At 48.9% G+C, this 11,601-nt stretch overlaps 1 protein-coding gene across 1 annotated transcript; it reads right to left on the reverse strand.

Moving 5' to 3' along the window:
- Positions 1-9,794: 9,794 nt before the first annotated feature.
- Positions 9,795-11,228, reverse strand: LOC139615047 (growth arrest and DNA damage-inducible protein GADD45 beta-like). The gene is made up of 4 exons (XM_071472850.1): positions 10,998-11,228; positions 10,774-10,875; positions 10,452-10,674; positions 9,795-10,340 (listed from the first exon to the last, which is right to left on the reverse strand). The coding sequence occupies exons 1-4, from the start codon at positions 11,039-11,041 to the stop codon at positions 10,227-10,229; spliced, it is 483 nt and encodes a 160-aa protein (XP_071328951.1). The 5' UTR covers positions 11,042-11,228; the 3' UTR covers positions 9,795-10,226.
- Between the last annotated feature and the right edge of the window lie 373 nt (positions 11,229-11,601).

Raw genomic sequence — 11,601 nt, forward strand, 5'->3', positions numbered from 1 at the left:
TAATTGATTTCCTGTTAAATGTCCCAGGAAATAATGAGTAATTCTGTTTTATTCTTTTATTTTAGATCTTATTTAATTTTATTATTCTCATGATTATTGTTTTAATCTACTTTTTCCGTTTTGACTTTATTCTGAATCTGAATTTCTCTGCTCAGTGTGAATTTCTCTGTGTCATCTCCTTCAATATCAATAAAGTATCAATCTGTCAATCATTATGAATATTCAATCAATACGTTTATTAATAGTCACAATGGACAGAAATATATATGTATGTGAAAAACACAAGTAAATGGAAGAAGCCTAAACAAATGTCACTTGAAGAGGTTTGATCTGACCTCCCATGATGCACTGGGTTCAGCTGACTGGCTTCCTGTGATTGGTCATGTGAAAGGAGAACGTGAGCGTCATGGTGGTCAGAGAGTGACTTCACCTGAGAATCAGCTGATCTCATCACACACACACACACACACACACACACACACTCTCTCTCTCTCTCTCTGCAGGCCTCTTTGATCCTCCTCCATTCACAGTGAAGCAGCAGGAGTTCAGCTCAGACCAGTGACCATGTGACTGAGTTACCTGCCAGGTGGGTGAAGATTAGCACACAGGTTGACACAGTGTAACACCTGAATGCTTTAATAATAAATGGTTTTATTAATGGTTCATTAATCATTTACTATCAGTTATAAGTCATTGTTAAGAAGAACGTCTGGGTTGCCAGGTCGTGGTAGCAGACAGACCAGGCTCAGGGGACTGAGCTCACCTGAAGACAGTCTGGGCTTCAGTCTTTTCCACAGAGTGACCCTGTCTGTGGAAACCTGGGCTGCAGAGCTGCACGAAGTGAAGCTTCTTCTGTGATGTCACGTCTTCAGGCTTCACAGGAGGAGACCGTGATGTCACAGATCATGTGATCATGTGATCTATATCTGACTGCTCATTAACCACAACCTGTCACTCGTGTTCATTTTGTCTTTGGAGCGAATACGCTCTGAAATCGCTTCAGTTTCAAGATGCAAAAATGTGTGTGTGTGTGTGTGTGTGTGTATACAACAGATTCTCAGGCAGGAAGCCGGAGGTCATTTAACCCAAAGGACTTCCTGTTGCTAAGGGCACCAGCCAATCAAGAGGCAGCATCAGTTTTCCATTAACTGATTCTAGTGGAGTGAAAAAAACTCACAACCACCAGTGTCAGAGAAAAAACTAACATCTACCATGACATCTTTCTTCTTCTTCTCAGGTGAATTAAAAGTTGTGACATCATTTCTGTGTTTCACACTCTGAACATAAAAGCTGGTAAATGAAACATGATCAATGAAAACAGACAATAAAGAGCTTTTATTTTGGAGGATACGTGGTTTCCTGAGCTGGTGTATTTATAACACGGCAGCTGAGAGACAGGTGAGAGACGTACAGCTCCACTAAAGGCTGAACAAACAGATAACACACACACACAGGTTGTCAGTATGAGTAGGTAATACACTGACTCGTGTTTTTCAGTGAGAAACGGCTGGAAAGTTGTGAATTTTCACCTTAACTTAAAGATTAAGGGTATTTTAAGGTATAAATGAAGAGTTTTTATCTGATGTGACCATAGTGATTTAAACTGTAGATAATTCATACAAACTAAAATTTCACAGTCCATTTATTTCATTTTATTACAGGATAATATTTATACTATTAGATCTGCTTTTTTTTTTCTTAAAGTCATTTAAATTAAAAGGGGTTTTTGGAGACGCTCACACCTGACGGACAGGTGAGTTGAAATGAAACCTTTAGTCTCACACTCTCTTTTCTTTTCTGTCATTATGCAAATCTCAGTTGTTGGGTTGTCCCCAGAAACCTGCAGGGACAAAAACCTGAGATCAGGACGCCCCTGGGCTCGCTCACCCCCCCCCCCCCCCCCCCCCCCCCCAAAAAAAAACTGTTTGTAGGCAGAAGATCATATGCAAATGAGCCTTAGAGTCAGCCAATGAGTAAAGACCAGAATCTGCTGATGGTGATGGCCTTTATTTCATAGAGCACCAGAAATCAGCTGGAGAGTCAGGTCCTGTGTGTGTGTGTGTGTGTGTGTGTGTGTGTGTGTGTGTGTGTGTGTGTGTGTGTGTGTGTGTGTGTGTGTGTGTGTGTGGATCTGTCAACAGCAGCAGACTCAATCTGCCTCTGACCTCTGACTGTGGAGAGAGGGAATCTCATCCTGACATTAATGTCACATGTTGAAACTTTGAGGTTTGTTCTGAAAAAACATTTTTCAATGTAAAACTTTTTTCAGGTTTTTTCAGGTTTTTCCAGGTCTTTCCAGGTCTGTCCAGGACTGTCTCTGCAGAGCCGGTAGAGGTCCCTGCAGTCGGACGGTGCAGGTCTGGACTCAGAGTCCCTCTGGTTTGTGGTCTGTGGGAAACAGCAGCAAGGTTTTCCAGCAGGACGGAGGGAGGGAGGGGACGTTTGGTTTGAGATCAAAGTGTGGTTCGGGTGGGTGGGGTAAGACTGGTGGTGGGTGGGGGGGTTACCTCAGCACACGGTCTGTAATTGTGGGCTCGTGCTCACAGAGAAGCTCTGTGTTGGAGATGATGAGCTCTGGTTGGTTAAAGAAAGGAGGGATTTGACTGGTGAATCAGCAGCGTGGCTCCTCACTGATGATGTTTGTGCAAAAACCACAGGAGTTTATTTCAGATCACAGAGGAGAGCCAATCACAGAGGAGAGCCAATCACAGAGGAGAGCCAATCACAGAGGAGAGCCAATCACAGATCCAGAGTGTGTGAACAGGCTGGGTCAGGGTCCAGACCTCAGCTCTGTCATTGTTTTCTGCTGCTGCTGCTGATTATTATTATGATTATTATGGTTATGATGATGATGATGATGATGATGATGATGATGATTATTATTATATTACACCGTTTGTCAGGGAGAAACAGATGTTTTGTCTGTGGCTGTGTCTCAGTTCAGGGGCCACATGGAGGATTTTCTCTTTGTGTCATCAACTGTTCCCGCCTTTAGCATCAAGTTGCAAAGTGCGTTTCCTGTTGCCGAGCAACCTTAACAACAGGTAACTCACAGCTTTTATTTTCTCCTGCGGTTAATTAGCTGGATTTGTCTCAGCTTCAGTGAAACAGTAAAAACTGAGACGAGTTGAGAAACTGCAGATTGAAAAGATTCTCCTCAATAGATCATAAATCATAATTTGCTTCTGTTTGACCCATTTCTGAAAGTTTAAACAGCCTCTGAATTCCCCCCCCACCCCACCCCCCCCCCCACCCTGTGGCTGGACAGGAGGGGAGACGCCCGGCGCAGTAAATTTAGCCTCAGCTGGGATAAAAATAAGCAGCGGCGTCCAGAGGAGATATTTTTAGTTCCGACAGTTTGAGCTGCAGAAGAAAAGGCTCCCTGTTCTCTGAGCTCCTGGTTCTCCAGCTCAGCGTCTGTGGGACGGAACAATAAAGACATGACACAGCTGTTTGTGTTTTATTTTAAATCTACATGTTGTGTTCAGGGACACTCGGTCTGACTCATGTTACTGCCTGAAGTAAAGAAAATATATTTATAGTCTGCAGAGTTTAACTAGAGCAAACTGCAGACAGGAAGCTGTGTGTGTGTGTGTGTGTGTGTGTGTGTGTGTGTGAGATCACAGCAGTTGTGTTTCATGGACCCAGTTTCAGGTCTTCAGGAGCCTCCAGCCGGAGCAGCGATGTAAACATGACTCTTTTCTTTTTCCCTCCAACATCAGATGTGTTTCACAGCCTCAGTCTGACTCTGCGGCCGCGGCCACGTTTACACTGCTGCACAGACTGAATCAGTTTGAACGGACGCGTCTGAGCTCAGTCAGACCAGGGTCATTAACGTCCACGTGACGACACAGCAGGACTGAGTCTGAATCAGCTTCCATTCACACAATAAAGGATCCATCTGAAAGTTCTGCTGTTGTTGCGTAGCTAACATTAGCATTAGCAGCTGTTTACTTACTAGACCTTGGATTCAGTCTGTGTGTGTGTGTGTGTGTGTGTGTGTGTGTGTGTGAGAGAGAGAGAGAGAGACCCTGTATAAACTGTTGTCAAAGGTTCATTCATGTTAATTAGGAGTTTCAGCCTCGTTAGCAGCACCACCTCACCTCACCTTTAATTAACTGATGACAGGTCAGAGGTCATGTGACCGAAGGTGGTCAGGTGACAGTGGAAGAGTCAAAGCTGTGTTGAACTGGAACCATAAACACACAGCAACAGGAAAGTCTGCAGAGGTGAGAGAGAAAGTGAACTTCTGGTTTGACTGCCAGTAAATCCCCCCACACAGCCCCCCCCCCAAACGCACACACACACACACACACACACACACACACACACACACACACACACACACACACACACACAGGAAGTGGTGTAGTTTCTGGTTGTGTGTTCAGTCAGGCTGATGAGTTCATCAGATCAACATTAAAAACAACATGAAGACAAACAGGAGCCAGTTTCACCTGCAGCCTCAGGACATTCAAACTGACACAACTTTATTTAAAACTGCAGAGCACAGAGGTCAATAAATAACCATAAGAATCCTGCCTGTGTGAGTGTGACTGCACAGTCACTGCTCAACAGCAGTGAGAGACCTGTCATGAGAGAAATGGTTCGTTCAGAGTCTTTCATGATGCTCGTGGTGCCTTCAACAGCCTGAGCTCAGAGTCAGAAAGCTGATGTTCAGCAGCGTTTTCCTCTCTCTCCCTCTGAGTCGTGTTTTTCTGATGTTGCAGCGATCTCTGCCTCTCATTCTTCATCTGTCTTCCTCTCCTCCTCCTCTCCTCCTCTCCTCTCCTCTCTCCTCCTCCTCTGTGACTCATCTCTGATGCTCTCCTCTGATCCTGAAGCAGCCTTACATGGTCAGTGACGCTGCAGCAGGATCTCCCTACGTAACGTGTCGACGTGTCGCTCCGCTCGGCCTCGGCTCCTTATCTAATAACGACAACCACAGCTCCGGGCTCCTCCGGCTGAACCGTCCAATCGGCAGGCTCCATCTGTTTCCACGGTGACGTGAGGCAGGCCTGAGAGCAGAGAGCCTCCTCGCTGCTGAACTGAAATAGCTGCTGGAGTGACACACTGAGCTGATATTAACTCCTCACTAAAAATAAAGCTGCTATTCCTGAGATCTGTGACAGTGTGAGAGTCACTGTGAGTGAACTCATCTGATGAGAACACACACACACACACACACACACACACACACATGACAGACACACACACACGACAGACACACACACACACACACACAATAGACACACACACACACACACACACACACACACACACGATAGACATACACACACACACACGATAGACACACACACACACGACAGACACACACACACACGACACACACACACACACACACATGACAGACACACACACACACACACACACGACAGACACACACTCACACACACACACACACACACATACACACACGACAGACACACACACACACACACACGACAGACACACACACACACACACATACACACGACAGACACACACACACACACACACACACACACACACACACACACACACAGACACACACACACACACACAGACACACACACACACATGTCTTTAAAGCTCTGGTTCTTCTTCTTTGGATGATGGAGGCTGGAGGTTACAGCAGCTCTGCTTGTTTAAAGATGTCCTCCGTCACAATAACCCCGCCCCCCCACACCCTGACCTAAGTGGTTCTAAAAAGGTGGGGCATGTGTGGAGCCGGACTCTAGTGGTACACTAGCACTACAGCCTGAGGTTGATGCTGCTGTCGAACCAGTTTTCCTGGATCAGACCCAGGTTTTGGCAAAACAAGAAGAACTGGTTTAAAATAAAGTACCAGCTTCTAACCAGCCCTCAAAAAAGGCCAAGACCAAGTCCCAGGCCAAGACCAAGTCCCAGGCCAAGACCAAGTCCCAAGTCAAACTTTAATCTGGACCTAATAGGAGCAGACAGAGTGTTTGTTGGGGACTATTTCCAGCAGCGGATTAATCCACATTTGGTGCTGTAGTGAGTATTTAGGGCAGCAGGATTGTGAAGTCAGAGTAAACTACAGTGTGTGTGTGTGTGTGTGTGTGTGTGTGTGTGTGTGTGTGAGTGTGTGTGTGTGTGTGTGTGTGTGTGTGTGTGTGTGTGAGTGTGTGTGTGTGTGTGTGTGTGTGTGTGTGTGTGTGTGTGTGTGTGTGTCTATGTGTGTGTGTGTGGAGCTGCACTGCATATGCAGATGTTTAATGACACCAAACTGTTTGACTGTATCAGAGCAGTTTGGAGATAAGAGGTTTTTACCTGATGGAAACCTCAGTTATGTCTTGTTAAATATTTTAAATGTGATCAGTGAGTCCAGCTGTCTCTCTCACACACACACACACACACACACACACACACACACACACACACACACACACGCATAGGATTGTGGGTGTGTGAAATGATTACCAGGTACATTCCTTCCATCAGAGCAGACTCTTCACTGATGTCAGATCAGTTCAGCTCCGTGTACAGTCTGGGTGTGAGCTGTTTGTCCTCACACTCACTGTTAATGTTTACGTAGTGTAACCATGACAACCATCTTTTACAAGCTTTAACCACATGGGAAACACCTTCTCTCAGATGGATGCTCCTCCTCTGTACCTGCTCACTGCGTCTGCAGTCGACACAACAAGCAGCACCTGAGGTGACCTCACTGAATGTTGCTCAAACTGTCCTTCTGTATAATATATGAAGATCTCAGGTCTCTGATTGGCTCCTGGCTCGGTGCAGATCTGGCTCCAGTGCTCCGTCCCAAAGCTCCTCGTCCTGCTCTGAGGATGGAGAAAATATTCTGAGAGAGGAGGAGACTGAGTCTTTTACCTCTGGTTTGATGTGAGATATATTTACTAATAAAAGATTTCTACAAATTGGAAGATTTATTATCATTAAATTACAAATTTACAAAAAGAACAATAAATATTCAAAATATTGAAAAAAACACATGAAGTTCTTTCAGTGTCTGAGCAGGAAAGTTAATTAAACTGTGTGTGGGATGGATGGATGGATGGATCACTGACATTCTCTTCTATCTTCTCATCCATTCCAATGCAAACTGAGTTTTTGTGAGTTACCTGTCAAGAACTGGGGGAAACTCACACCTGTTCCACTAAGCTGCTGGAGTCTGTCACCTGTCTGACCTGAAGTGACCCTGAAGGTCTGAGAAAGAAGAGAGAGAACTGAGCAGAGGAGGGTCCAGAGGGTCCAGAGTCATTAAATACAGACCCCCAGAGGGTCCAAATCTCACATCACCCATCAGGACTTTCGAAAGTGAAACTTCACAGACAGGAAGTGAAGTGTGAGCACAGGAAGCGTCAGAGCTGCAGGTGACAGAATCGAAGTGAGAAAGAAGCTTCGTCACAAAGCCTCCATGACGATAAGAGACGTTAACACATCTCTGTGGGGGGAAACGTCCACGTGGATGCTGGGAACATGCATCAGTGTTGTTGTTTTTCTTCAGTTGGTGAAACAGGGAATCTTCAGTGGACAGCAGTGATCATGTGACCTCCACCTGTCTAGGACCTCAGAAAGATTCAGTGATGAGCCACAGACCAAAACATATCCATTAAAACACATCCAAGGATTTAGACCTTGTTCTGGCAGCCGATTGGCTGAGCCGAGCTGTCCATCAGGAGTTTCTCTTGCTGTCAGAGGAGTTGTGGCCCCGTCCACCCCATAGGCCTGGCAGGGACGGGCCGGCCGCCAAAACAAACAGGCCCGTGGCGTCAGCGGAGCAGTGGAGTCCCCATCACCTCCACAGAGAGAGGAGGAGGCGGGGGTTACAACAGGATGTGACATCAGGATGTGACATCACGGGCAGAGGCCGGTGGCTGTTTGTACAGAGTTGGCTGCAGACTGAGCTTCAGTTTACAGCCCAGCAGGTTTCACACAAACACACACAGCTGGAGGAACTGAGTGTTCTGAGTCTTACAGAAACATTCAAGCCCCCAGTTAGAGATGACAGGAGCAGAAATGACCTGCAGAGGTCAGGACAACAACTCACAGGCTGTTCTGTGCTCAGACACTCAGGTCCTGTCCAGCTGCAGCCGGACTGATGAGGACTGAGTCTTCACATGGACAACAGCAGACACACACACACACAAACACACACACACACACACACCTGTCTTTTCAGTGCAGCTGACAGAAACATGCTGATGTGACCTGCTCTCAGTTTCTGAACTCCGACCTGCAGCTGCTGATTTCACCAGACTGACACCAGCCCTCACTCAGTCGTGGCCCAGAAACTGTTCAAGATGAATCTAAATAAAATAAGACTGTTTTGTGGATGAGCAGGAAGTGAGAGAGAAACTGTGCAAATTTATTCAGTTTTATAGAAACTGAGCACAGGTATCTCCGTCCTTCAGTGGAGGACCTCCATTCAGGAAATGTGTTTGACCTCACCTCAGACTAACAGCACAGGTGGGGGAGGGGCTGTGTTGTTCTGAAGTGTCCCCAGTGGAGCTGGAGCAGCAGAGAAATGGTTCTGACTGTTACCACACCTGTGCACTGAGAGGATCACGTCCTCACCTGGCAGAGCTCCTCAGACCTCTGAGTCCAGCACAGGAGCCAGTTTGTCTCGATAATGATCTGCTGCTCTGCTTTGGAGACGGAGAACCTTCAGCTCTCAGATGATCTGATGGACCTGACAGAGAACATGACTGAGAACATTGCTGAGAACAGGACTGAGAACAGGACAAGTTCTGATGAAGTTGAGCAGAAACTACACAGCAGTCGTTCCAGTGTGTGACTCAGTTTTTATCTTTAATTCCAAGGTCACAGTTTTGTCAACACACTTCTGCAGATAGAGTTCACATGCAGTAACACACACACACACACACACACACACACACACACACACACACACACACTCACACACTCACACACTCACACACCCCCCCCATGTCCCCACAAAGACAGACCTACAAGAATACACACGTCTCCATGGAAACCGAGGCGGCCTGAAGATCTCCACCAACACACTCCTCGTGTAACCATCCATTTCCCGCCTCCAGCCCTGGTCTCGTTTCTGCACATTTCCCACACATTCATACATGGCCAAAAGTAAGTGGACACCCTGACACGTTGAACTCCTGTCTGAAGTGTGGAGGGGGGGTGTGGACTTCCTCAGGTTCTAATTACAACATGGATTATTCTCCAGTTTACAGGTGCTGGGTGGATTTGTACTGAAACGGTTCTGTGACCCAAACCTCAGCTCACTTTTTCTTTCCCTCCACACAGACCTGCAGCGTGTTTAGTTTCATGACATCATCAACCTCCAGATCTGAGTCGTCTGCACAAAACTGGAACTGAAACGATGAAACACTCGACCGAGGCTGTGTGCAGAGCGGCGGAGGACCGAGGCCCGATCCCTGTGGTACTCCATGGACAGGACCAGGTCTCAGCTCAAAGCCAGGTCCAACACATCACTGAGCCGTAGAATCAAGGGTTTCCTTCACTGGAAACAGGCCCACAGAGACGCTGCCTGTGGCGTTTGTGTTGTCTGCAGGTTTAAAACATTCATTTTTAACCATTTCCTCCCTGGATTCAGGAAGAGAGAACAGGTCTGTCCACAGCTCCTCCTCCAGCCCTCAAACCCACATTTATCATCCAACAGGAACCATCACAGACTGACTCTGACCCAGAGCCTCTCAGAGGTTCTACTGATGATACACAGTCAGGGCGCACACACACACACACACACACACACACACACACACACACACACTCCTCCTGGATGAACCACTCAGGAATCAGTCTTTTCTCATTGAATAATTTATTCATCAGTAGAAAGCTCACAGGTGATTCACTCATATATTAACTCTGGTCACTTTAAATACTCAGGTATGACGTCACTTCATCATGAACAACAACAAACATGCTCTGCATCAGTGTGTGTGTGAGCAGACAGGTGAGCAGATCACCTGCAGCTCAGGTGTCTCCCCCCCTCCCCCTCCAGGACCCGGAGCCTCCTGCACGGTCCGGTCCGCTTCCAACAACCCGTCCGGTACCGGTATCTCACGCTCCCCCCTCTAACTCCATCAGCCAATCAGGCGGCGGGAAGCTTCCGGTTCGGCCCGGTCTTCACTCAAACGCCTGGACTCCTCTCCTGCTGGAGGACGGCCGTTTGGACTGTTTCCGCTCTCTCTCCCCGCTCCGCAGCGGCTCGGCTCGGCTCGGCGCGGCGCGGCTCAGCGGTCCTGCAGCTGCAGGCAGGGAACCCACTGGTTCCTGCAGCGGCTCTCCTCACAGAAGCTGCCGACGTCCTGCAGGGCCTGGCACTGCAGCGGCTGCACCGGAGGGTTCTGCAAAACAGAGCGGGAGGGACGGTGAGACCCGGGAGCACACTCGTGGTTCTCACGTTATTCAACACGTCTGCGATCGGTTCATGTTCGGACGCGGGCGTTTGGACTTACAGTGACCAGGATGCAGTGCAGGTCCCGGGGCTCGTTGCCGTTGCCGTCCTCGCTGTCCTCCCCCAGCAGCTGGGCCAGCCGCCTCATGCCGGACACCCGCAGGATGTTGATGTCGTTGTCGCAGCAGAAAGCCTGGAGCAGCGTGAAGTGGATCTGCAGCGCGATGTCATCTTCATCCTCCTCATCGGTGGCGAGGACGCACAGGACCACGCTGTCCGGGTCCCTGCGGGACAGGAGGGGACAGACCCGGTTAGACATCCGCGTCACCGTGCCCGGTGTCGGAGTAAAAACCGGCGCAATGAAAAACAAAGCTCGTACTTACACATTCATGAGTTTGGCGGACTCGTACACCCCCACAGTGAGACAGTCCTGCCGCTGGGCCGCGGCCAGCAGCTCCTCCAGCGCCTGACTCACCGTCTCCATCCTGCAAACACACGGAGGCGGTTAGAACCGTGACCCACAGCGGCCCCGGGGAGCCCGACAGACAAACACATGAGACAGCATGAACCGTGAGCAGGACGGCCTGCAGCCCGACCGGACACTCACTTCTTCCCGGTGCTGCTGGACCCGACCACCTCCTCCAGAGTCATGTTGAAGTCAGTCAAATAATCCACCAGATCCAGGATAGTCAGAAATATCCACAGCGGAGAGCTGCTGTCCCGTTAACTTCCCGGAATAAAGTCCCGACGACTGTTAATCCAGGTAAAGCTCGGTCCGGAGTCCGTGCGCAGGCGCTCAGGTGAGTCCGGCAGCGACAGCGGCGACTTCTGCCCGCTGCCGCCGGAGCTGCCGCTTATATCCGGGCCGCCGCAGTGGGCGGAGCCCGGCCCGCCCGCTCGCTCCCTCATTGGTCCGCCGCCGTCAATAGAGCCTCCGTGCTCTGCGCTCATTGGCTGAAGGTGCAGCAGACGGCGGAGATCCCACGTGGGTGGTTTCGGAGAATCCCCCCCCTCACACTCTCCCAGTTTGTTTACTGGGTCTTTTTCTTTCTGAGCTGAGGAATTTTTTCGATCCTCCTCCCAGAGTCTGCTCTTGAGGTACCGGGGGGGGGGGGGCTCCGGGCTGGGGGGGGTCACCTGGATCACAGCACTCACATCACATCCCGACACAAACACTCAAATTGAGCCGCACGGCTGCGGGATGGAGCCTG

The sequence above is a fragment of the Trachinotus anak genome, unplaced genomic scaffold (assembly GCF_046630095.1).
Source record: "Trachinotus anak isolate AG129_WGS33_773 ecotype Australia unplaced genomic scaffold, CSIRO_AGI_Tana_v1 ptg000040l, whole genome shotgun sequence".
NCBI classification, from domain to species: Eukaryota; Metazoa; Chordata; class Actinopteri; order Carangiformes; family Carangidae; genus Trachinotus; species Trachinotus anak.